Here is a 27,405-nt window from a genome sequence, read left to right as displayed (position 1 = left end):
GTTCCCAATTGCTTACGTCACACCATTGAGATGGATTTTCGTTTAGAATTCAATTTTCAATTGTTTCTTATGCAATGATAGCGCCATGAAGTGAACTCAAAATGTAAATGAAAATTAGTAACAAACGATTATTCAAGTGTAAATGCAAATGCAAACGATTGTTTATACGTAAATACATACCCACAAGAATAACTAATGATTGTTGCTTGGAAATAACGTAATTCGGGGCATATATCATATAAATATCAAACCAAAAATATGAAAATAATATTTATTGGGGCACAAAGTCGATTACAAAATAATATGGCTAAAGAAGGATACAAGATTAACCAATGTAGAGTAAGATTAAAATTATAAGTATACAGAATATGAAAATTTCAAGGTTCTAAAAAGGCATACGGAATGATGTGGGAAGCAATCAGTTGGCAGTTGAACGATGGATACCAGGGCTGAAGTTGTTGATGCCCCGATCTGAATTAGCTTTTTATGTGTGTGGAGACAGGCGGCATTGCCTTCTGGATGTCTGTGGCTCTGGCTGCTGGCTGTCTCTTGATTGTTAGTTGGGATGGACAAAATACACCTGGCCGCAGGCCTCCACACACATAAAAGTGCAGAGCAGCGCATTTGATGGCAATTCTAACTAGTTAACGCTTTTGATTTCACATTTTCGGATTACGGTACATACTAATATGTGTCTGCTCTTTGTCGAATTTCTTAGGCCAATAGGTTGTGGATTAGGTGCCCCAAATGCGCTGCTCTGGCTCCGATTAGCTTCTCCATCGTTCAAATGTACGAATAAGGACCATCAGTTAAGGCGCTACACAGTAACAATCAAGAGTTATCATCCTTGTTGGAGCCGCCCCCGCCGACCCCGGAGCCCTGTGTGTTGGTGCCGCGACCGCCGGCAGGTGCTCGTACCGCTGGCGGCTTGTACTCCAGGCCCGGATCGAATTGCATTAAAACGAATACCTGAAATAGGTTGGATTTAATATATATAAAAGAAATATTTGATATATTAACAATGTCTAACCTGATCTGTTGGCAGTAGTGAAAAGTCATCGGGTGGGTTGGTTATTACATAACGTTTGCTGCTCGCATCACAGCTGGAGCTGGTGTCTCTGAATCGGTAAAGTCCGATGCACAGCATTCCGTACGACTTGAGGGCGGCCACGAACAGGTCTCCGTACTTGCCGCACTCCCCGAACTGAGCCAGCGGACCGTCGTACAGTGAGATTTGACCCACTCGACATCTGTTGATGAAAACAAATTATTTGAAAAATTATTTTTAAAGTTTAAACACTTTTTACAAAAAAACCTAATACAAAATAAAAGGTAAGCTATCTGCATAATCGAAAAATCTAGCAAGCGAAAGATCCTTCGTTATTGGGGCATAAACAAAAACCTTTTTGCCCCTCATCACTTAGTAAATTTATAAGTTAGACAGATCGTTACTTTTGTCCAGAACTATCCATTGAATAATTCATTTATTGGGTATGTTATTCATTTAGTAAGTTACTTTACAAACAACTACAATCCTTATCAGTGAGTACCTTATTCATTATTCTCACTGGACTCTTACCTGTCCCGATTGCTCAGACTCTCCACGGTGCTGTAGCCTCCGCGGAGGCCAGCTCCCTCGGCCAGGATCAGTTCCAGCTCGGGCGTGGCTCCGCCCGTTATCAGTGAGCGGATGAGCGTTAAGGCGTTTTGATTGAAGTAAGTCTGTATTCGGGTTTGGGTCAATCAAAATAGGTATTACAGAATATATATAGTACAGGGATAACTAAGCAGGGAGCACCCTAGTAGGCAAGGACTCAAAACGAAACATTACCGTGGACATCAGCGAGTCTAACACACTCACAGCAAAGGCTGTGCCGCAGGCGAATGGCTGCGTCAGATATAGTTCTGTATCTGGATCGTCGTCGTCGTCTTGATCGAGAAACTGCACGTTACTATCATTGACCAGTTCTTTAAACGACAACCAACATGTGAAGCATTAGTAGAGCACACACCTTTTCACCGCTTTCGTAGAAAGCGGGTGAGCCTGGCCAGGACACGCGGTAACTTCCCCAAATATAAACTAGAACCCTGCTTGATTTGAGTCATGGGGCCCTTTGACTTACAATTCGACAAATAGGTTTTACAGGATTGTCACAGAAGTTATTCGGTTTCCGCGAATTCTTTAGAACAAAAGCTATTAAAAAGAAATCAATCCTATGAACCCTAGGTAAGCTACACGAGTCACTTCATCAGCTACAAGAGCTGGTCTGATTTCTAATGAATAAAGTACATTGATCATAATTCATACCATGAGCTATGATTCATAGGAGTCATGAGCCCCATCAAAGATAAATCAAATGACTCATGAAAACATAGGGAGACATGACTGAAATCGTTATGCAGTAAACCCCAAACGGACCACCCTGTCCTTGGCCAGCCTCACACCGTTCGGTCGTTCGCAAACTCGGCCAACTTAGTGCGATGCAGTTTACCTGTTATCATGGGCACATTGGCCCCATAGACCGAGCCCCGCCGCTGCAGCACAATGGGACTGCCGGCGGTGGCGCTCAGGTTGTCGAACTCCGGGCCGCGCTGGCTGAGCACCCCGATCGTGTCGTCAAAGGTCATGGCCTTGATGTTGAGGGAGGCGAGGATCGCCTCCTTGTCGGCCAGCGTGGGGTCGTCGTTGCTAGGAACTTTGGCCGACAGGATGCAGCACATATCACACAGATTGACGTTCACCGCCCGCAAGTCGGCTCGACTCAGCGGCGATCCGTTGAGCACCGAGATCTTGGGCAGGTTCTGCAGCATCTTCCACTCGCGCCGGATGTAGTCCACCGAGCCCACGATGACCACGTGCTTTAGCTCGTGGTAGTGGAAGTTGGACGCCCGCAGCGGCATCACCAGATTCCGCAGCCCGATCAGCGGCGAGTCGGGATCGGCGAACAGGCACACGACCACGTGGCCGTTCAGCACGGTCATGGCCGCCTGGTTGCGATCCTGCACAGAAATACGGAGAGGGAGTAAGTCATGGGCACTTTGGATAAGATTAAAGTTTTTAATATTATAGGACATTTCTATTTAGTCTTGCATCACAAAACCAAGCTTGTCTTTAGAAATATTTAATACCTTTCTAGGCTTAAATTCATAGTCGTAGGTTAACAGATCTTTAAGTGCATGCGTAAATTATATTATTTAAGCCAATTAAATGGTATCCATACAAAATGGTTCATTGAAACCATCTCTATTCCTTTGCCTAACACTGTTGCTGACTCAACCTCGATGCAGTGAAACACTTACCAGTATGCAGTCTTCTAAGCTCTTTGCCGGACTCCAGTGGAACATGCCCGTAGAGTCGTACTTCATTTCGGTCTTCTCGAAATCGAAGTCCTTCGACTGGTCGTCGGCAATGCCGGCGGGCAATGAAACGCCGCCGTTTTGATTCTGAGTGCCCGTGCCGGAACTGCGACTCGTCGGCCTAGACACAAGTAGAGCGATAGAGACAGAGAGTAGAGGTGTTAGCCATCGGGCGGTCTGTGCTGGAGTTTCGGTTCATTCGATTCGTTCATAATGGGGTTTACTTCGATTCAACTTTCGACTTGCATATGCAGATTATCAACCAATTCAAAAACAAACGCTACATCCAAATGCAAAGTGTTCATCGGAAACGCTACGAGTACTTGTGTCGTTCAAAAATGATGTGAATACTTCAATACGAGTACGAGTACTTGGAGCATATTGAATTATAGTAAAAAAATGTGATCTCAATACGATAGTTAAAGATAGAGAGAGTTTACGTTTACAAAGATAAATACACGGAAAGTAGATAGATAGAGATAGAGAGATATAGAAGATCATGTGCTAATAACGAAAGTTTCGAAATGAAGGCGAACAAGAAATTGGTAAGAAATCAATTTGTCACTACGCAAAATGCTTGATCTGCCATCCGGCGGTGGTGGATGGTGGTTTGATGGTGGATGTATCAATAACTATAGGTGATATTAGTGTTATTCGTGGGCGATCTCCCTCAAAGTGTTTTGTTGTGACTCAGGTGCTCGGCATGCGCGAGGGAGATGCCTTAGTCGGCCAACCACCCTCCATCCGCCGAATTTGCCAGCTTGTATCTACAAAACTTAATGTGTAATCATAAAGAAAAGGAGAAATATATATATATATATATGGTACACAGGTGCAAGTTTTGACACAAAGATGATGACACAGAAAAACACACACAACAATAATATTGCAATTCAAGTTCAAATGATCCAGAGAAATGTATAGAAAATGCTGGAGAAAAGGTGGGCGATTATTAGGTTTTCAGGTCTAAGACCAACATCTCATCAGAAGTCTTTAGAAATAAGTTCAAATATTATAAGTGCTTGAGCGGCCCCAAAAGATATGCTACACTTTTTAGCAGAACGTATTGTCTAAGATGGTTTCCTGAAGGGAAATCCGTATATTGTGGAAGAGTTATTAATTCAAGTTAATTAATTCGAGTTATTAATTCAAGATTTCAGTTTAATTTATATAGAAGAAAATCTAAGAAATACATATAATTCAGCAAAAGAGTATTGGATTATATTCTTAGAAATAAAGTACCAAATTTAAATAGTGATGGAGATTTATTTAAATATTTCACAAAATTAAGTACTTATTTAGTTTAGTTAGAGCGGGACACACACTGAAGATAAGAGAGCTCAAATGTTAGTAAACAGAATGCTTTAGAATGATATGCGATTGGTTATGCTGGGTTAGTCTATAATGCGAAATAATCATGGGGCGCACACACATACACACGGACATATACACACACTCGCATACGCAGAAACATGTACAGACAGAAATACAGAAGACAGCGACATGACATAAACGCACAGAATAGATTAGTTTTCGTTTAGTTTAGTACGCGTATTTGATGGTATGGAAAATGGCATAGCTTTCGATCAATCAATATTAATATCAATGTGTGTCAAACAAAATGCGCATAAGATGTAGTTAGATAAGTATTAACGAATACTAAGGTATAGTTTAAAAAAGGCTTTTGGCTTTTTTTTTGTTTTGATAGAGTTCGTAAGTTAAAGTTCTAGGAAATTATGGACGCATACATGAGCTTTTTAACTTCGTAAGCAAGTTGATAGCCCGCATAAGGGTTAGCATCATTCTCTGGTGGCCTGAAACAAAATGTTGTTCGTTTTTATACATTTAGACTGGTTAAAAGTTATTAATTGGTTGGTTTGTATTCGTTTTTCTTGAGCGAGTGATTGAGTGGTTGAGTGAGCATGTGAGTGAGACAATTAGTTGAGGTGTGTGGATTAGTTGGTTAAAGAGCATTTACATATGTACCAGGCACCTAGATACCCTTCTTCTTTTGTCCCTTGTGTTTTGTGTGAAACCAAACATGTATAGTAAAACACAGTAATCATAATTGAGTGTTTGCTGCTTGTTTCTTTGTCTGTAAGGCAACCAAAAAGTGGAAAATCAAACTTTATGCAGCTGCAAACGGAGTAGACCTAAATAGTGTGTACTTGTTCTTTTGCTCTTGCTCGATTACCGACTTTGCTTTGCTATTTGATAACTGAACAGAGTGCTGTTTAATGTGGTAATCTCTATAGTTGGATAGATGATGGCCTGCTGTTCCTCCGCCCTGTAATATATATAAAGTCCCCCGCGACGTGGTCACCATCACTCACCTGTTGTACTGCGATGGCGATATCACTTGGCCCTCCACCTGCCGGCTCACATTCACCGTGGGCTTCACCTTGTTCACCTGTTTTCCCGCCGCCGCAGCTGCAGCAGCCGCCGCTGCCGTGTTGTTCATGTGGTGCATGCCACCCGTACCGTTTCCAGTGCCGTTCGGACGGCGCACATTGCGATTGAGTACTGTAAAGGAGATGGACAAGGTCGCAGCAGCTTAATGGTTAGGTCTACCCCATCAAAACTTACGATTCGTATCTTCTCTGTCACGAGTGATATCACCTGTGACAAATCGTTTGGCATTGCATTGCATTGGCATTGGCAGTGGCAGTGGCATTAGTTGAGTGACGAGATCATAAAAAGAGCAGATCAATCGATTAGTAACTTGGCAAGGCTGTTGAGAGTGTGAAGAGATACTCATTGGCTTTAGATATTAGTCATTAGTTAATCGAGAAAGGTATTCTTGAGCCGCGAGTTGCATGTTTGTTATTGGTAGTTCTTAGTTCTGGTTATGGTTCTGTGATGCTTTGTGTATGTGGCTTGCGACAGTAAGAAATAAAGTTGGTAACAAGCAGATCGGTTATGCAATTTAAGACGAATGTGTACAAATAAGTAAAGTAAGTTAGATAGACATCAATATGGTATATGGGGGAATATATAGGCGGTTCTTTAGATAGATTATATAAACGAGTTACATTAGCATAGAAACGAGTTCTGTTCAAGGATCAACGCAAAAACAGAGTTATGCAAACGAATATCTAAACAATTATCTTGAGGTTGTACTTGATCGTTTATTGATTGGATTGGATTGGATACATTTTACTTTCACAACTGAGGAAAAAAGCGAACCAAGGCAAAATAACACAAATAACTGATACTGATTGGGCAATGTGTGAGGGAAAGATGTGCTATCCACCCATCATCGTCATAATCATCGTCTGGCGTTCAAAATAACCTTTCTGTGGATCTGATCTGACTGATACCAAATTGAGTGAGTGTTCGACTGGGACGACTGGACTTTACCCGAAACAGATCCACGCACATGCACCCTTTTCGGTAGCTCTGGAGGCGTAAATGTGGGTGCAGGATGGTGTTCATCTGTAAAATACGGTGGTTCGTTATCGCACGGCTCATGAAAATCAGATTCGGTGTGTGTATGCATTTCTTTGTGTTTTTATATGGTCAAGCTTTTTATGTGAAGCTCATAATTGCTTTTGAATATACAACAAATTCTTTTGTTTTGATTCTGTTTTCTTTTTTTTTAAGGGGGATCGTGTTTGGTTTTTTTGTAAGAACTGAAGCGGTAAGAGTTTGGTTTGTTTCTAAAATAAACACGAAATTCGAGAGGAAATCATAGAGAAATTAGTCTGACTCTTGGGGAAACCCAGGAAAATCGGACGAAATAAAGTCGAAAACAAAAACTGAACGAAAGGTGTTCAAGATGGTCGGGGGATGGTTCTTCGGGATTCATTTTAGGGTATTTGCTTTATAGAATGTCGAACAAAACATGCAAATAAATATGAGTTGAAACAGAACTTGTGATGGTTATCTTACATTTATACAAACGGGTACAAAACATATTTAGTACATAGATATACGAGATAAAGGTACAAACAAGTCTAAGCAAGCATTGGTATATTCGGTATAGGGATACAAACCAAATCGGTTAAAGCTTGAAGCATTATTTAAGCAACACGCTGACTAAGTGCGGAGTACAAGCTGAGTAGCAAAATTGGCAAAATGTTGGCTATACGCTATATAACTTCATCGATTGCTTTTGGCTGGCTGGATGTCAGTATCCGATTATCAAAGCATTTAATACTTAGACTGCTACAGCTGCTAACACCCACTCAAAGAACAACTTCAACGATCTCTCCAGCTACAAGTTGCACTATCTAGTTTATCCCCAGCTTCTGATTCGGGGGCTGTATTTAACGATTATCGTTGGTTAGCAATTTAACTGCACGGAATTTGGAATATATTGCTCTCTAATTGATCCCTCCCCCCGCCCCTCCTGATCCCCGGGGGGTGGTTGAGGGAAGCTTTTTTTGCCGCTTTTTTTGTTTTTATAATGGGTGGCTGTGATCGGATATGGTGGCTCTAATTATTGGCTCAGTTGCTTTGCTTTCTTGAGTCATTTGCATTTTATTTACTTTCATGTTGATTTATGCATGGTAAAACAATAACTTACGATAGGGTTCTCTCTCTTGGAAAAACCGAAAATAACCAAAACTAAACCAAGATACAATACAAATCACGAGATTCGAAACGAAAAACGTGCACTGGCACACCGTTAAAAGTATGGAGGGGAACTCTAGTAAATTGAAATAATAACGAAATGTTTTCAGACAAGTACAAATGCGATTTAATTATAGTAATTCTTGTTCTGGTTTTTGGTTTTTAGGTTTTGGTATGGAAATACAACAGTTTGAGTTATTTTGACTTACTTGACAACGAGTATTCATCGTCTTCTACACACACACACAGAGACATATAAATAGGAGTATTTATTGTAGTTGTAGTAGTTGATACGGATACGGAACACGAATGTGTGGGTTTAGGGGGAGTACAATAGAAAGATGATAGGTTTACAAATTTGAAATATATTATAGAAAGGAACATAGCTTCGGACGCAGAAGATCGAGTTTGTATATTTTACAGAGAATGAGTGTTGTGTAGTGTAGTGTAGTGTAGTGTGTTGTGTTTAGTGTAAGTGGAATGTCACTTAGTACATCATATAAACAGGAAACTTGAAGTATATGACATAGTTGTCCTAAGATACGTGAGTAGTTTCAATTTGTATCACGAATAAACGATACTGTACGACACGATACGATGCGATACGATATATATAGTAGATACAATACAATATGTAGTTAACGTTTGTACAAAATACTTTACGATATACTAGTACGATTATAATGACTTGACTTGATTAGAAAATGGATAGTATGGATTTCATACGAAAACACAACGATTGAATCGAGTATGGATATTTGAATACTTGATTTCCAATATTAACTGACTCAAGACGAAGTTCTGTTTTTTATTTGTTCTTGACCTTTTTTACTACACACTCACACGCACACTAAGGTTAAAGTTGAATACGGAAAAGTACACAATTACTAGAACGAACGAGTAGAAACGAAACATTTATGTGTGAGTGTGTTGGTGTGGGCGGGTGTGTGGTGCATTAGTGTTGGAAAGAGGCGGGTTTCTGGGGGGTTTTGGGGGTAAAGGGGGGCCAAGGGCTTAGTGTTTGTATAGCTGTGTGTTCTGACAAAAAATTGATTGATTTTTGATGGTTTGGCTGCCTGATTGATTGGCTTAGTTTTTGATTGGTTTGCTGAATGGCATATGCAGCTGAACAATAGCAATTAGAGTTAGTTGATAGTTAGTTTGGCGCTATAAACATGTATTTCAGCGTGGTTTGCAAGAATCTGGGGCAGATGAATTGGTAAATTTTAGTCTGCCAATTTTATATGTCATGTGGGGTTTCGTTTCGTGGCTGGTTATGATGGGTATGTTTTTGTATGCTTATCGGTAATAGTAGAGTAGTAGGACAGAGACAGGAGATAGAGAGATAGAAAGATAGAGAGAGAGAGAGTGGTAGAGTAGAGTAAGTTATACGTACTTGCACGCCCAACCATTTGTACGGCTCGGACGCCTTTCCGGAAGGTGGCCACTGTTTTTGTTTCATGAAAACAGAATTTTATAGGATTCGTGTGAATAGGTAAATGATGGCAAGGTAATGATTTTTGTTGATTTTTTCAATATTTTTTAAAATTTATCTTCTTTGCGCAGTCTTCATCATCTGCTTAATGGAAAATTGGAACATCATTCAACAAATGATGAATAAAAACATAGGAAACTAATTACGCTACAACGGAAATCATAAGTAAATCACACGGCACGCGTTGTACTTGAACTTTCGTTAAAAATATATTTATATTATGCTGATATATTCATATGTGGTATGCAGTTTATGATTATAAATAGATATATGCAATGTATATAAAGAATATATACTAGGTATGCTTTCTGTTTATTATGACATTATGCGCACTTTTCGGGCGAACTAGACCAGAAATCTTAGCAAAACTAATTTAGTTCTATAATAAGTAATGTTATATTTATACTGAGTACGATAGAGAGAACGGTAGAGCGAAGTGAGAAGAGAAGTACAAACTGAACTCAACCCTTAAACTAAAACTGATTCAATTGCACCCTATTTTGCCTAGTTTCTATTGATCCAACCCAGTTCCCCTCAATCCAAATTGGGTTCCCGTTGCTAGTTCGATTCTTTGACAATTAGCAGCTTACAGCCTTTCATGGTTTTTAGCAAAAACTAAGGCACACAAACGCTGACAATTTTACATCAATTTAGTATTGTTGATTTAGATTCCAAGTTCAATTAGTTTTTTAGTTTTTGAATAAGAACTTGGCGAGCCAAATCTAAGGAGCGATTACCAAACCTTAATAGTTCAATAGGTAATTGTAATATCTTGTTAACTGGTAAATGGGTATCAGACCTGCGGATTTATTTTATTTAACCAATTGGTAGCAATTTAAAGAAAAGATTGGTGATCGCTCGCATTTCTTTTAGATTGTTTGGGTTAGGATTAGGATTAGCAGCAACAAATAAATCTTTTGGCTTGGTAATATATAACGGATATTAATACTGGATAGAGCACCGCAAATCGCAAATAATTGGTTTGGTTTCGTTGTGGAAATGGATTTGAAAGCGTACCCTCCATTGTATTCATCACCGACGTGATGCCTTGGTTGACCATGCCCGTCTGCATCATAATCATGCCCACATCTGCAAGATGGTTACGTTTTGGTATTCAAGTTCAGATAGACACTCGCTCATACACACATTCAAATGTTAAAATGGAGATCTGGGTTCGGGAGTGATTCAGATTCAGAAACTTAAGCTCTAGGCACTAATTTCACATAAATTCAGCTGCAACACTGCAGGATCCCGCTTCGCTGGTTCAAAGCCATAACGCCATAATGCCATAACGCAGGCAACGCAAACTCGGCAAACTTACTAACTACTTGAGAACATTTGCAGCTAAGTTGGGTGTTTACAGATTAAGATTTAGATTCACAGAGTATAGGTAAAGATTGTTTAGGTGTTACGCTACATAGAAACCAAATACATAAACGTCGGTTATTATTCTTTGGTAACGCTTTGTAAACTTCTGCCGTAGCCCGATCTAATGTTATTTACATTTTTGCTTTGCAGCTACTCGCGGTTATATACAATCGCGTTAGATATATAGTATAGATAAATGTAAATAGAAATCTGTGGGTGAGGTGGGTGCCACGCCAAGAACACAAATCAAAGGAAAAGTGTTAAGAGGATTCGTGAGGACGGCGCAGCATTTCAAGAACTTAGGTCTACCGGTAAGTATTCAAGATAATTTAATCATAAGTATTAGAAAGAGTATTTAAATTAGAGCTGGATGCTGCAAAGGTGAGTCAAAATTGATCGAAAATAGAGTGTATTCTGTCTTAGTAAACATTTTTTTGTATGGTGATGGTGGTGTGACTGAATGTAAATTGATTTTTGTGCTCATTTCCATGCACTTATTTTGATCTCGTATTATTCTCAACACATAAGTATAAAGTACAAAGAGTAATTAGGGCGTTACAGAGACAGAGAGATAGAGAGAGATAGAGAGCAAGAGCAAGAGCGAGGATTAGCGAGACAGACTTTTAAAAAATTGTGCAGTTTCAGATTTTGAATAAAAATTGATCATCAAAAAAGGGCTGTCAATGGGGTGTAGTTTATAAGAAAATATAAATAGTAAGTGTTTTCATGCCTGCTTTGATGAAATACAAAGCTTTTATTGATTTGCAATAACGAAGTAAATTTAAAAAATATAAAAACAACATTGAATTGAAAAATGGTAATATTTTAAGTGGCGCCTGCTGATTTCATATTTATTGATTCTTTGTATTTCACTTCTTTGGGCTGGCATATAACGCATACGCCCCGTTAAACACAAAATCCTAGGTGTCAACTATCATGGTGGTACTCTAAATGGTTTTGGCGGATGGTTAAAGGAAAAGCAAAGAGTTTGTGGCTGTTGTTTAGCAGGTTATCAAAGAACTGGGGTTGCATATCGCACAAACATATTTACAAGGTCGATGGTAAGGTAAGTTATGGTTTGATTGCTTTGCTCATCCTCGCTGGGCGTCGGTCGGTAATGAACGTATATAGTTATGGATTATATAGTTAATCGTTACAGGTGTATGGGCTGTGGTTTACTGTTACTTCGTGGGTTACAAAGAGGCGCATGTCAAAACAAACAGTGACCAAAATAGAACTGCACAAGGGCAAGATAAACGGGCAGGACGGGTGGTTCATTGTTCATATATATATAGTAAGTAGATCGTATATAAGAATATGCTGGTGGGTGGTTGTGATGTCGGATGTGACGGAGTTCTGACCGGGAGGACGGGCTTAGCACAAACGGGACGGTCCAATGTTACACTTTGCAAAATCGTTTCAAAAACTAAAGACAAACAACCAAAATCAAAGTAAAAGTCTTGATTTTGTTGTGCTCTTGTTTAAGGTGAGGTGCTGACGGGAAAATCGGTTGGGTCTAGGATTTTGGGGACCTTCGCTTTGCTGTATTTTGAAATGTACAAACAAAAGGAAACGGGAATATGCAAAATGTACTTTATACAAAAGTTGGAATTGTAATCGGAATCGGTATTGGTATTGGGTAAGACTTCAAAACTGAGAAGTGTTCGTGTGGTTTTGTGTTCTGTTTTTTTCTTTTTTTTGTGGGATATTAGAGTGTGTTGTTTCTTTTTATTCTGTTTTGGGTTATTCGTTTTGAAGCTTGATTTACCTAAGTCATCGAATTTGCTCCTGGGCTGAACAGTCACTGTGGGACAAAGTTATGGCATTGGATTGTATTATTTGGTATTAAATTCGATTCGATTTCGGTTTAATTGGTTGTATTTTTTTTTTTTTTTTTGACAGGTTGCAAGTGCGGCACACACAGACGCACACAGTGTGTCCGAGGGGTGTTCGCAGAGTTGCAGCCATGCCAATGGGTAGTATTGTTGATTTGGTTTCGGTTCGGTTATACATAGTTAGTTGTTGCAGTTTTGGTTTAGATTTCATTGAGAGCGAGGCCACACGCGCCAACACACATACATAATAAATATATAATAAAAACATGGATATTTATGTATAAAAATATGTAAAAATATACGAATAGATTCATGGTAGAGTGGTAAAATATTTAGATATTCATAAAGGTTAGAACGGTTGCGCCGTATACCTAGTTTCTGCCTCAATATTCGCTAGGTCCTTCTTACAAACTAAAATCGAGTGGCTATTGCCTATAGTTTCTGTATTGCTTTTTCGCCTCTGGCTGTCTTCGAAACACGTTCGATTCACAAACGAAAGGAAACAACAAATCAAGTACATATTAAAATCAAAAAGGATAAGTTAAATTAAATCCATTGATACGTAAAGACTCTAAGAGGTAGTTTGGGAACTAGTTGGTACAAATGTTTGCTTACAGTTTTTGCATTTGCATTTCTTGATCAGCGTCTCGTCCTTGATGTCCTCGTGGCAGGCTTTGCAATAGAACCAGGCACTGCAGAAGAGGATGATTAACTTTGAGTTCCGGGAATAAACAAGCCATTTCTGGTCTCAACTTTTGTCAAATTCGGATACGGCTTAAATCAATTTAGGAATCTCTCAACATATAGACCAAATAGATATCAATACAAATCAGAACCAGAATGTTACATTTTTTATTTACGTCTTTAGGAAATGTTCAAGATATCTAATAAACATATCGATAATATATGAGATATTAATTTAAATCAGAATCAGAATGTTTGAAATATCGATTATAAAATACTATTTGATAAAAATGGTAACCAGAATCGGCCTGATGGACCTATGGGACGATCTCTTACCGCTTTACCTCGTCGGCGCTTTGTGCTATGAAGAAACCCTGGGTGTTGGCCTGGATTTTGGCTCCCCTCGGGTTAATGGAAATCTTGCTGTCCGCCCCCTCCTCGGCGCCCTTGATCTCGATGGCCAGCAGCAGGAGCTTCAGCTTGGAGAAACACAGTCTAAACGTAGGGAAAGTAGGGCTAAGTCAGTGCCTGCTCACTCGATCTCGCTTCAACTTAGTCTAGGTTTTGCTTTACAAGTAATTGAACCTAGTTTATTATGCTACAAAGGTGTAGTCGAACTCTCTCAAAAAACAGGCATGCACTTTGTGTGAGTGTGTGTGGGGTGTTTGTGGTGTGTGTGTGTATGTGTCGTTGTATTGGTGAGTGCTCAGAAGCGACACTGTAAAAAAAACGAACAATCAAGACGATTGACGAGTCAAAAATAAGCATGCTAGGCAAAATGCTTAGGTAAACTAGGAATAAATGGAACAAAAAGATCTAAAAAGAAATCAAAACTGCGGTTCATTGCCAACTAGGGTACACTCTAAAAAAACATTCTGCACATGCATTGAGTTCGGGTTTCGGGGGTGGAGTCGCAGTGGAGCTCTCTAAAATTATTTGCAGTGTACGTGTCTGACGCTCTACGAATCGCAGCGAGCGAGTTCGGAGTTAGCAAGCGATTGTGGATTACGGATTACGTTGGGGTTACGAATGCGATTGCGGATACTACGGTATACAGTACGTATACTGTACGGTATACGATAATACGGTCTCAGATGCCAATCGAAATGAGTGTGGGTTTAATATACAGGTTGTTCAATGCGTTCGCACTTGATTCTGGTGGCTAGTTTGGATCTTTCAGTGGCTATATGGATCTAAAGTATGGGTTTGAGTTGAGTATCGAGTTTCGAGTTATATTTATGGCCAGAGGTGGGAGTGGGAGAGGCGACAAACAGTTGTTTAATTGTTGGTTGTTATTATGAGGAAGGAGAGTAAATCAAACGGAATCGAATCAAGTTGTTAAATAATAGGAAAAAGAATTGGTAAACAAACTTATTTTGTACAATGCAAAAAGTTGTAGTAGTAGTAGTAGTAGAAGTAGTATTTTTTATACAGTTTGCATATAATTTTTTTGTTTTTTTTTTATTTTTTTCGCTATTTTCTCATTTTTGAGTCTTACTCGCTGGCTTGTGGGAATGTCATGCCGGTAAATGAAGGTGATAGGGTTTCGGTGTACATCTCACACCCTGTACCTTGAAGATAATCATTTTGCCAGGCCTGTGTGTCTGGTGACTGAAAGTTAGAAAATGGTTTTGTTGTGGTTTGCATTTAGTAAGTTCGCTAAAGTAACTACGTGGCGCATTATCGGTTTGGTTTGTTTGTCTGTTTGGATTGGTTTTGTTTAGTTAAGTTTTGGTGTGGCTGTGGCAGGTGGAGTAGACTGGTAGACTAGTAGACTATCAGAGATTGGGGACAAGTCCTACTTGGTAGACGTGTCATAGCTGGGACCTGGATTCTGGATACTGGATACTGGGTCACACATTTCAACAGCTGGCGAGTGTCGGTGCTAAAAGAGTGTGTCTTGCTGCTTTTGGATGGTGCTTGTTTCTGGGTCAGGCATTTGCATACTCTGGCTTTGGCTTTGGTTTAGCTTTAGCTTTAGCTTGGCTTTGGCTTTGGCTTGTCATAGCAATACTGCTTCGATCTCTGGGTTTTTGTACACTTTCTAGCGAACTGGCGAACTTTACAGCTTTTATTTGAAGAGGGCACGGGCACGGGCTTTTCGAGCATTTTGGGGTGGCATCAAGATCAAGACTCAACCGAACCGAACGTGTGTCAAATGAGCAGAAATCAAAAGGTTGAACTGAAACCATCAGAAACGGAAAAGAAAGGAACCAACTCAAACTAAAATGCACGCTGCAAACTTAGAACTGTTACTGAGAAACAGATACAGATACAGATACAGATAGATAGATAGATAGAGAGATAGATAGAGATTGAGATTCGGAGCGATCCGCTCACACAGATACCATACATTAGCGATTTTGGGTGTGTCTGTTTGTGTGTGGTGTGTGTTTGTTTGTCCTCAAATAAAGAGTCTGTTGAGGCCCGTTGGCCAGGCAGTTTTGAAGTTTGCTTTTGAAAATGAAGGATAAGAAACCATATTTTGTATTTGCAAACACTGAAGGCATTTTGAACACTTAGAACACTCAATTACATAAAGAATTTGCTTGAAACAACGACTAATTTTCACAATGTAATGTCTGGCTGGTGTGTTCGTGTGTTTTTGTTGTGTGTGTATGTGTCTGGTTGATAAAATCATAAGCTAAGTTCACTGGCAGGCACATTTACACGTTGCAACACTTAGATCGGTGTAAACGTGCCGGATCTTTTATCAAGAGAAATGAAAAAACAATCAACAAAAGAGAGATTTACAACGACGATCAGAACTGAGTGAAAACAAATAACTATGTGTTTACTTGTGGTGTATGTGAGAGTTGTGAGGTGTTTTTCCGGCCACAGGAGACCCAATTGTGACTTTCCATTTCCACATTTCCTTTAAATCACAATTGAGCCTCTTCTTGTAGGCCGAATATATCTTATGTTGTTCATGGTGTACGATATTTTTTTTTGTTTTTTTTTTTTTCGTTCAACGCTGCACGATTAACAAGTAGAATAGTAGAGTATGTAGTAGTAGCAGATACGATATAGTACTTTATTTTTTTTCTGGTACGAGTATTACGGTATAGCTTATGGTTGGAAAATTGGAAAACTGCCAGCTGCGTGACTTACTCAGTGGCCTGAGCAAATGGTATTCCAATAAATGTGGGACTCAATGTTTCAGTGTACATTTCCATGCCAGTGCCGCGCAGGTAATCGTTTGTCCAAGACTGCATGTCTGGCGACTATGGGTTATAGACGTAATTTAGAGATTGATATATTTGGTAATCGGTATTCGGTATATTCGGTTATCGGTACACCCTGGGCGGAACATTGTCTGCGGATCTGTAAATCTGTAAATCTGGAAAATATCTAGCTTCCGGCCTGCTTTCACTGGTCACTGGGCGCCAGTAGTGTGAGTGTGTCTGGTATTTCGTTGGTGAGTGGCCTGATCTATGGGACACTCGTCCCCACTTACCGTCTTGAACGATCGCATGGCGAACAGGTTGGCCATCATGGTCGAGAACCCGGGCGCCAGGCAACTCTGGGCAATGAAGCCCAGCTTCAGCTCCGCCAGGCAAATGACATCGTCGCCCTGTTTCCAGTCCCACGATGGTATGTTCAGCAAGTACGCCTGTGGAGGGATTAAGCAAGGGATAAGGAAAAATCTTAATATCTGTTTCCTAAAATATTAAATTAATTAACTCATTTTATAAAATGTATGATAAATTACATTAAAGTTTAGAAGTGACATTAAAAGCTATATAAATTATGACTGGCCTAGGAAAAACAAAATAAATGACGTAGTCAAATGTTCTAAATTGTAGATCCTAAACAAAGAAATTTGATTGACCTACTTACCTTATTGTGGTACTGCATCAGCTGGATGATGACTCGAATGTCGTCGCTGTAGTTTTTGATCGAGATGACTCTCATGATGTTGGCAGCATCTTCTGCGTCGGGATCTTGGCAATATTTGTTAGCTAGCACGAGGCAGGCGTCGGCTTCGTGAACCTGGGGAATCCAAGCATCCCAGGATCCAAGGTTCCAAGGATATCAAGGATTTGAGGGATGGGAAGATCGAGAGATACCGATTAGTACTGGATTGTGGTGGCTAGCCGGTTAGCTGGTTATGGTCAGACTATGTCTTCTAAGGGTAATTTGATGTTTGTCTCATGTGAGTTAGTTTTGTTATGTTGAACTGTTCAAAGTAGTTATGGTTCATTGATTGGTATTGTTACTGTTATTGTGAATACGAGTATATATTGCAGAGGTGTCACGTTTAGAGCATTGTCCACAATATAAACAATTAGTAAGCGGTTTACACGCACATCGACTGGACAGCTATGGTACGAGTATGAGTACTTAAAATGCCACAGGTGAGTGTTTTTGGTTTCTGGTTTCTGGATCGATCTGGCTGCGATCGAGTCCATATACCAAATATCTTGCATATACATTGCGTACTTAGTTGGGTTCTTTTGGAGTACGAGTAGTATTCATTTAGAGGGTATTCATCGGGGAGATAGTAAGCGGTTGTACAGTGGCAGGGTGGGTTGCTGTTTCGTTACGGTTTCAACTCCAAACTAAGGGCACATTAAGAAATCATAAGGCGAACGCTCGGTGCATGGCTGTGGGTGGGGTACAAGTACACAGAGAGGAATCGGGGTGATCGGTGTATGGGACCAACTTAATCAAATACCAAAGCCCCATACAACTTAAGAGCAACTCAAGTGGGCGTTAGACAAAAGATTAGCACTAGCTACAAGCATCTGTATTAGAGATTAAATACATGCAGTCCACATGCAAATAAGATAAGCTTAGATACGGTGGCAAGTGACTATACTTATCGCAACATTGCGATTTACAAGGCCAAGCGAAGGCTGCTCAAGATTGTTCATTCAAAGGATATCGATTAAATATACACAAAATATATAGATTAGGCAAGTACTTAATGGTGGCATATCATATTGTTAGCCCTAAACATTTAAGTTGAGTTGAAAATTGAATTATGCTTGCCTACATGTTTTTACAATTCGAATAAATCTCTTATTGCTTAAAAGCACCAGTTTATATTACGATTCAAATATTTTGATAAGCCCAATGCGGGGACTTAAATCAGTAATAAGCCAGTAAATCAAACATATATTTTAATTTCAACTAGATTAATTTCATGGCTTAAGACTGTCGGCTAAAAAATAAATTGAACTAAATCAATATTTTTGTACACACCCCGAATAACTTATACATACTCCAGACATTAAAAAAATATTCCTCAACTATTTAAGTTCGAAAGAAAAATGTAATTCGTGTGCCGCTTGCCAAATCCCTTTTTAATCCATACTATACAGTTAACAATTAACTTAACAATTACAGTAAAATACTTATCATCACATACATAAATAAGGAGTTACATATACGTTAATCGTTGTAAGTAATGCAGTAATAAGGATAAATTAAAATTAATTCCTTTAGTTTTTGCACAACAATATCAACATCAATTTACTGTGTGTTCTGTGTAGTTTCTGCAAGTGTATGTTTATTTATTTTGATTATTTTCAAATGGCTAGGCGAGTGCTGGGCCAAAGGATACATGTACCGACAAATGTGATGGTGTGTTGTACAAACTAAGCCCGGAAAATGCGCAATGGTCGCATACTTTGCACATGTGTTGCACGAACATCGCTTTCACATGAAGACAGACATTACACACATAACATACATACAGTATTGTATTAATAGGCAGGTTTTAATTACATTTGAGCGTTCGTTACATAAACAAGTAAAGGTAAAGGTACGTAAGAAGTAGAAGTACGCTTATTCTGGGATTCGGTTAATACATAACATAAGGAAACCAAAGCTCACAGGTCGAGACGAAAATAGACACGGAAAGGAATATAGGGTAAATGAACGAAAGCAAACGAACAAACAAACATATAGAACGGATAAAATGAAAATACATTTTTGTTTTACCTTAACCCTCTGCAGATCGATCGGATTCATAATGGTTCCTTGGAAGAACTCCACGGTGGTAAAATGACGTTTGAACAAACCCTCAAGTTCCAAATCGGGTGGTTTACTTTATGATTTTTCATTTGAAATTGTTTTCATTTTCATTTCGATTTATCGTGGTTTTTGTTTTTATTTTTTTTTTGGGAAAATAATACAAAGTTTTTAGAGTTTTCAATGATTCCAATGTACACAGAGTTTACGTAGATTGGATTGTATTCAAAGAAACAGAAGAATATCGTTGCATGTGTGTGGGTTGGTGTTCGAAACACAACAAAGAATATACACATATATGATTATGGTGCGATTTTCGGAGTCCGCAAATATGCAAATAAAAAAAAGGAAAAACAAACGATGCAGACAACTGTTAAAGGAAAATCTCCAAGCCAAAGGTGCAACAAAATTGTGAGTCATTAGAACTAAACTGGACTAAAATATAAACTTCGTATTCTCCTTACTTATATTAGAACTATGCTCTAGACAAAAAATCTTCTTAAATACTAGTTAACATTACTTAACTAAGCTCTCAATACCAAATGAATTCTATGATAGTATAAAAACTTCACGGATATATTACAAAAGGATTATGAGTTAAACTTTTGATTTCTACGATTAGGAAATGTAAAATATAATAAAATGTGAGATATTCGTAAGCGTCGGCTCGTTTTTGGATTAAAAGGAAATATAAAATAATTCAGCTAAGAAAGTCATTCCATTAAGCGAGGTACAATACTTTAAGCCAACGTAAAACGATAAACCAAGGAGGGACAAAGTGAACGGGGAGCACTTAGCTAAAATCTATCTAAAATTATTATTAACATCATTTGTCACGAAGCTCTGAGAGGAAGTGTAAAGAAAATGCTTTTCTCGAAAGCCTCATCGGCAGCAACCAGCAACCATTAATAATGATGCCATAATAAAGCTATAAAATTGCAATAAAAATAAACATAATTGAATTGTTCAAGTTCAACGTGAGAGCGAGCATAGATTTATGGTATATATATTATATATATATATATATAGATCGAGGAAGGGGGCGTGTCGTTTTTTTTATTGCTGTGAGAGGTCAGCAGCGAAAGGTATTTTTTATAATTTTCGATTCGAATTGGAGGGCAAACAGAGTGAAGTTGCATCCTAGCTGTTGAAGAACTAAGTTGTGGGCGTGTTTTCTGGCCACGGGCACAAAAACATTCACAGGGTTTTTAATGAGTTGTTTTTCTTGGTGTTGATTTTGCTGGGACACCTGACAATCGGGGCTCGAGTAAATCGTTTTTGGTTATTTCTGCGTGTCTTCACTGGTTTTTTTCTGTGTCTGTAGGTGTGTCTGTGTCTTTGGGTGTAGTGGTGTTGGTGTGGGTGTGGTTGTGGGTGGTGTCTAGGTGTATCGGTGTTTCGGTGTGTGTTTGTGTACCTTGACTCGCTCCAGGTCGACTGCGTTCATCATAGTGCCCTGAAAAAAGGCCACTGTGGTATAGTGACGCTTCAGCAGTCCCTCTAGCTCCAGGTCAGGCTCTTTGCTATTTGGTTTACATTTACATTACATTACATGATATGGCATATATAGTAGAGTTAAGGCATAAATATTTACGAAGTGAAAATAAAAGAGGTATTTCAAAATAAAAATGTATAGTAAACAAATTCCACTGAATGTGTGTTCGCTAGTCGCTAGTTTAAATACTTAAAATAGTGCCTTGAACTAACTTAACTGGCTGGGAATGGGACTCCCATCATCGAGTTAGTGGCCAGCAGCTGCTAATTATTTGTGAGCAGATGTCTGAAATTACAAATTTAAAACGCTGCCGCTGACCTCTAATTCGTTCTCTGATTTTTCTGCTTAGGTACTGCACTAATTTGTTCTCTTGCTGCTGATTTCATTTAAAACTCAATCGAAAGTACATTTATCAAATGAAAAGTAAAAATAAACAACGACACAACAAATTAGCAATACGGTTGTAAACAGGTAATGCTTCTGCTTAAACGCTAGTCGGACTCTGGATGGACTTACCGATGGAGAAAGACCACTTCGACATCGACATCCTCCCGATCTTCGTGGAGAAAGTCCTTCAGGAAATGCGACACGGATTCGTATGTTATGTGACCGCATACCACAATGTGTCTTGTGTGGGGGAAAAGAGAAATAGATTAGTTTCACGTATTGGCAGTGATTTAACGATTAATGCAACAATTTGGCTTAAATCTAGTGTGGAATGCAGTTAAGCTCTGTACATGTGTGACGTATGTTGATGTTTTTAATGAGGTGTGAGCGTGTTGCAGTGTTTCAGTATTAGTGTTAGTGTGCGATTAAGCAGAAAAAAGAAAACTGAATTTAGTTCAAGTCATTGTCATTAAATTAAATTCATTTCTTTATCCGAATTATTCATCTCATCTGCCATTAAGCCAACTCTATAATATAGTACATAAGCTGTCAGTGTCTTTGTGTGTGTGTGTGTGTGTGTTTGAGTGCTTTGAATGTGTTGGAATGAGTGCATGTCCTTTGGTGAGGCTATATATACGAGTATATTCATTGTTTTGTATTTATGTATATTTCTTTATATTTATTTATGCTTTGATCTGTTTGTATTATTTATCAACTGCTTGTCGTTGCCTTGTTATGGTTATCTTTATGGCTTGTCAGTATTATTTGGTGGTAAAGTAATTACTTTGCATTTTCTTGGAAATCAAAATCGTTTATCAAAATTATACAAAATACACGAACTCATAATTGAAACTTAAAACTCAAATGATAAATGCAAATGCATGAATTTAGTCTGCTACCCCAGGGGCTTGTACACAAATCAATCAATGGCAATAAACTAAAATTGTCACAAAACTAGAGCCTTGGCGCCACTGCGATGGCAGTTCGCCAATCGAAATGATAAGTATATAAAATCAATACGGTTCTAGGTAAAGGCTTAGCTACGCACACCATTTTGGTAGTAATCAACTTACATGCATCAAGTAAAGCATCAAGATTAGTCAGCAACTGGCCAACGCATTATTGTTTCTATATACACATTGTATGATACACTACTCTCATTCCATTTACTGCTACAGGTGCTAGGTATACAATAGATTATTTTGTTGGGTATTTACTGTAGTCACAGTCATGCAATCAGGCAGTCAGGCAAACCGGGCAGGCATTCTTCCCATACCTAATATAAAGTGTGTGTCAGTGCCACTACACATGCATACTTCTACATTTTTTTCGAGTGTGTTGGATGTTTGTGAGGTTGTGAGAGTATGTGGTTGTGCTTCAAAGACCATGGAATAGACATCACATAGGCCACGATCACTAAACACCCAAGTGTCTAGCTACAAAGTCTAGGGCAGTCAAAGTATAAAATCAATAAGCCAGAAAGACCACAAGGTCCTCCAGAGAAAAAAAAATTTGTTTGTCCATAAAAATATTTCAAAAAAGTCAGTGAGTTCTCCGACTGTACAGGATAATCAAAATCCTACTCGTCTAGAAAAAATCGAATCATTAATGGTCGATGTCATGATTGTGATCTGTTAGATGTTTTATTTGTAGATCAAATTCGGATGCAAGGCTGTACAACTCTTCAACTCTACGGTGACAATAAAATATTGTGTTCGACTAGGTCGCTAAAAAGAAAGAACTTCAATTTGCATTTAACGAACAATCAAACGAAATAAATGCACTACATTCGATTAGTTCTTGTGTTGCTTTTTGTTTTTCTTTTCATTGCTGCAGCTAGAGAAACGAATGATGAAATTATTTGTGGTTTTTCTTGAAATTATATAAATATAGAAGGTGAGAAGGTTTAATAGTTGATGCCTGGCCACGCATTTTCATTGTTTTATTTTCACACAGCGTCGCTGCTCGGAATGAGAAAACATAAATTATAGTAATTTCAATGCGCCAAATCTATCGCTCAGAAGTGTGCAATGAATGTGAGTGTTTTTTGTTGAGGAAATCAAAAACTGTGGATAGTTGAGATCTTGGAAGAGAGACAGAGTTGCGGATAGACAGGAGGAGGTGTGTGTATGCTGAGATTTGAAGGGGCTCGGATACGGATACGGATACGGTGGTGGAATCGGTGGAATCGGAGGGTTCGGTTGCGTTTGATGGTACACTCAGAACTCTTAAACGAGCAATATTATTTTGTCCTCATCGGAGGTCCCTTAGCTAGACAAACGGGGGTCGCAACAAATCACACAACGATGTAGCCTGATCCTGATCTTCATCCTGATCCGAACAAGCTGGGCAGGGGCAATCCATACACAACACTGATTTACGACAAGTGGAGTTACAGACCCATCCGGTTCGAATTGTATACTCTAGGGGTCTGTGTGTGTACTGTAGTTATGGTTATTTATCGCTTTATTGGTTGATCATACCGTTGTATTCGAATGTTCGTTGAAACAGAAGTTCGCAAAGAAGAGGAAAATATCGAAATCATAATGACAAAAGAGTGTAATGTTCATAGTTGTTTATAGTATAGTATAGTATAGCATAGGGTATAGTATATAAAAGTTTTACAAGAACTACAACACGGATAGTGGCCGATAACTGATTTTGAAGAGTTTGAAGTTTGAAGATAGAAGATAGAAAGATATATGTGGAGAAACAGAGAGTAAGAGTAAAATATGTGGGAGGATATATGGGTTGTATTGATTGATAGGCTTTTATTGATTTGTTTTGGAGTTACACACACATATATTATTCCTGTTGCCTGTTGTTGAGGTGGCAAAGCAGTTTTCTAATATTGTACATTTCTAGACAAAAATATTGAGCAAATTGAAGTCTTCCGTGAAAATTGCTTGGTATTTACAAATTGCTGTCTGTACTTGGGGAGAAAAAGTCTATAGAGAGTTCGACTCTATGCATGTGTGTGTGTACATTTTGAATTATATGGATTCTAAGATTTACGTATACAATCGAATCGATATTATTGTTATTTTAATGTTATTATTATTGTATTTAGTATGCATTATTATCGTTCAATGATAAATCGTTTAAAATGGATATACATATACGCATGTATATTTTTATTTATGTATATAGATATATATATACGAGTTACGACTTCGATAGCAAGGACTATATAGACAATTACGATAATGTAACACAATAATAAACACCAATCACTGATTCACTTCAAGGGCTAATACAAATGCAAAACGAGGCTAGGATGGTATGGCATACAGAAAAGAGAAAAACTAAAGAGTATACGCAAATGGAATTTCGGTTACTGCCAATCATCAGCTCTGACTTCACACTCGCTTGCAGGACGACCTGCAAATTATCCAATTCGTTTCTAGGTAAGTTCACAAACATAATAAAAAGATAGGGAAACCATAATACACTCAAAATCGAAAACGATTTCGGAAACTGAAGAAGAACGTGCAAATCAAACGAAAATATAGGAGCTAAAGATTTTAGATTCAAGATTAGGATGTACGAGTACGATATAGAGAGTAGAAAGTAGCAGAAGAGTTCATAATTTGGCGTTCAAATTCGGGATGTAGTATGGAAACTCACAACAAGATAGCATTTGGTAGTTAAGAGTACGCACATGATATAGTAGTAGATACACTCAGAATAGTATTTTAAGTACGAAACAATTGATTGTATGTGGTACGATTCTCAAATACGATATCTGCAAAATGCCAATTCAAAGAACACAAAAATCAAAACTGGCAACTAAAAACGCAAATCGATGGGCGAAACGTAAACGTAACGGAAGAAAACGTAACTAATGACGTCCTAAGTTACGTTTCGGGTATTACGTATACGCACTGAGCTACGTAGTAGACACGTCTAGGTCGCAAAACGAAAACGAAAAGGAAACTGAAATACAACCAACGCAAAATGAGTTGTTCGAGAACTAAAACATATACTTGTTGTTCTTTTTTTTGGTTTCGTTTTGTTTTTCATATAAGCAATATATGGGTATTTTAGTTAAAATTTTCTTGTTGATTTTCGCTTTTTTCAATTGTTGTGTGGTCTGTTGTTGTGGCGGTGAGTGTTTGATCGATTAAATGTTTTGAGTCCGAATTTGGGCTGGGTGAGTGGAGTGATTGATTGATTGGCTGATTTTGATTGATGGCCTGGATAGTTCGACTGTACAAATGCTGTGTGTGTGTTGTCACTATTGTTCATGTGCCGTCCTGAGCTTGCCAAGCGGTCCCACAGGGCTTATGAGTAATATATTTTGTGTGTGTTCGCTTGAGTTGCTGATGATGATTATTGCGATTGGGGGGTGGGTTGGTTGGCTGGTTGGTTGGTTGGTTGGTTGGTTGGTTGGTTGGTTGGCTGGCCTGGCCATGTTTTGTGGTGGCTTTCGTGTGGATGGCTTGTGTTAGATTGTTGGGGTGTGTATCTATTGGGGTTTGTTTTATTTTTTGAGAAGAATCAAAATCAAATTTCAGCTACTTTTCCACACTCACTTAACGTTTGGCATGAATGAAGCGCAAACTAAAAGTAAATTCTCTTTATTCAACTGCTTTTGGCAGAAATTTAATTTTGATTTGGTGTTTACTTTTGGAAACATAAATACTCGCTCTTGGTTAGTTTTTTAATTTGAGGGTGACTTTAGGCTGTTGTTGTTGTTGGCTTAAATTTATGATTGGTATTTTATTTTTGTGGTAGTTGTTGTTGTAGTAGTATTTTTTTTATATAATTTTTGTTTTAATCAGTTTGTTGATTAATTGTTTTGAATTGTTTGATTGTAAGAAAATTTGGTTTGTCTCACCTTCGCCCTTTTTCATTTTTTAATGTGCCCCCATATTTGGCTCTTGTTCCAATCAAGTCTATAATCTCAGGTATACAACTTGCAAAAATCGCCTGTTTACAGTATGAAAGATAATGATGACAGTGAAGTATTTTTGTTCTTTTCGTTTTTTGGATTGTTGATAAACTTAAATAAAAAGCATTACACAAATTTCGTTTTGTTTGACACAAGACAGAGACAAAGACAAAGAGAAAGTGGCCCGAAGGATCAGCAGAGAGGGTGGAGAAAGTAGAACGAGTATGAGGGGAACGACTCGAATAAGGACCTCTACAAAAGTACATGATATACGTAGATCGGCAGCCAGGTGGATCATTTCGACTCGGTTGTCTGATTGCTGTATCGCTGCTGGTGGTTCTTGTTGTTCTAGCTGTTGTTGTGGACGTCTTGAAATCATTCTCTTAAATTGGAAACAAGGAAACTCAAAAAACACAGTAAATGGGATCAAATAAACAGAAGGTATGCAACAAATTGGTCTTATTATCTTCATAAATCGATTGGCCGCTTCAACGGCTTGCAGCTAGTTTCTTATGGCTCTAATGGTTTCTTGGGGTAAGGTGTGTGATTACAATACGGAATGTACATATAGTTAACATATTTCAAAGACTATGTAAGTGCCAAGTACACACGCACACACATCGACGGAAAACTGGCTTTCGACTTCATCTTTGTGGTGGGTTTCAGTGCCTAAAATCTCAACTACGACTAATGAAATCGGGTGATTCTAACAGACTAAACCGCACATATGTGTGTGAGTGTTGGATATCGTATCGGGTGGGAATCGGTTCGGTACGGGAAATAGTTAAAATAATGTAAAGACATGATGCTGATACTGATACTGAATACGATCTAAAATTACTGCAACTCTTTACTGATTACACGTACACAAATATCAATATTCCTCTAAATGATGATCATCGAAAAAACATTTTTCAGCGCCCAAAAGGCGCCAATTTCGTATTGGTTTCGTTTCGTTTTAGTTTTAGTTTTATTTTATGCGTGGCTGCGGCATACAAAGTGGGTGCAAGCAAATTAACGATTTTTAAATATAGATGATTAGATTGAGTGATTAGGTAAGGTGTGTGGAATTAGTTTCGTATTGGTATAGTAAATAAATTACAAGTAATCGATATAGTATGTTGGATAAGTTGAAATTGCAAAAATTGTAATTGTAATTGTAACTACTGCAACTTTATTTATGTATGTATCGCATATAGGAACAAGTGGAAAACATATGGAAATCGTATTTGGAAATCAAAACTCTATGCGGGAACCAAAGCAGCAACTGGGTGTAGGTGTGTTCCAACCGAAAATAGAATAGAATAGAATAGAACAAAACCAACGCACAAACAAA

The 27,405-nt window shown here is 38.5% G+C and overlaps 1 protein-coding gene across 27 annotated transcripts in view; it reads right to left on the bottom strand.

Moving 5' to 3' along the window:
* Positions 1-257: 257 nt before the first annotated feature.
* The window catches only part of LOC108142945 (calcium-activated potassium channel slowpoke), a 40,231-nt gene continuing 13,083 nt past the window's right edge, over positions 258-27,405 (bottom strand). The window contains exons 6-25 of one of the 27 annotated variants that reach the window (XM_041709000.1): positions 26,016-26,107; positions 21,305-21,415; positions 20,711-20,816; positions 17,155-17,307; positions 16,772-16,927; positions 14,813-14,925; positions 13,651-13,809; positions 13,246-13,322; positions 9,329-9,379; positions 8,142-8,165; positions 6,718-6,792; positions 5,944-5,976; positions 5,691-5,880; positions 5,106-5,171; positions 3,301-3,478; positions 2,493-3,000; positions 1,832-1,968; positions 1,580-1,722; positions 1,031-1,250; positions 258-969 (exon numbers count right to left, since the gene is read on the bottom strand). In XM_041709000.1, coding sequence (XP_041564934.1) covers positions 832-969; positions 1,031-1,250; positions 1,580-1,722; positions 1,832-1,968; positions 2,493-3,000; positions 3,301-3,478; positions 5,106-5,171; positions 5,691-5,880; positions 5,944-5,976; positions 6,718-6,792; positions 8,142-8,165; positions 9,329-9,379; positions 13,246-13,322; positions 13,651-13,809; positions 14,813-14,925; positions 16,772-16,927; positions 17,155-17,307; positions 20,711-20,816; positions 21,305-21,415; positions 26,016-26,107 — 2,730 coding nt within the window. In that variant the 3' untranslated portion in view covers positions 258-831. Of the gene's footprint in view, positions 970-1,030; positions 1,251-1,579; positions 1,723-1,831; positions 1,969-2,492; positions 3,001-3,300; positions 3,479-5,105; positions 5,172-5,690; positions 5,881-5,943; positions 6,793-8,141; positions 8,166-9,328; positions 9,380-10,444; positions 10,517-12,563; positions 12,600-13,245; positions 13,323-13,650; positions 13,810-14,812; positions 14,926-16,425; positions 16,539-16,771; positions 16,928-17,154; positions 17,308-19,263; positions 19,370-20,710; positions 20,817-21,304; positions 21,416-26,015; positions 26,108-27,405 lie in introns of those variants that run through there. The other 26 variants (XM_017267038.2, XM_017267044.2, XM_017267046.2 and 23 more) reach the window with 26 other exon arrangements.

This window comes from Drosophila elegans, unplaced genomic scaffold, assembly GCF_018152505.1.
Source record: "Drosophila elegans isolate 14027-0461.03 unplaced genomic scaffold, ASM1815250v1 contig_468, whole genome shotgun sequence".
Lineage (NCBI taxonomy): Eukaryota > Metazoa > Arthropoda > Insecta > Diptera > Drosophilidae > Drosophila > Drosophila elegans.
Note: the sequence above shows the minus strand (reverse complement) of the source record. Positions and strands in the feature narration are given on the sequence as shown.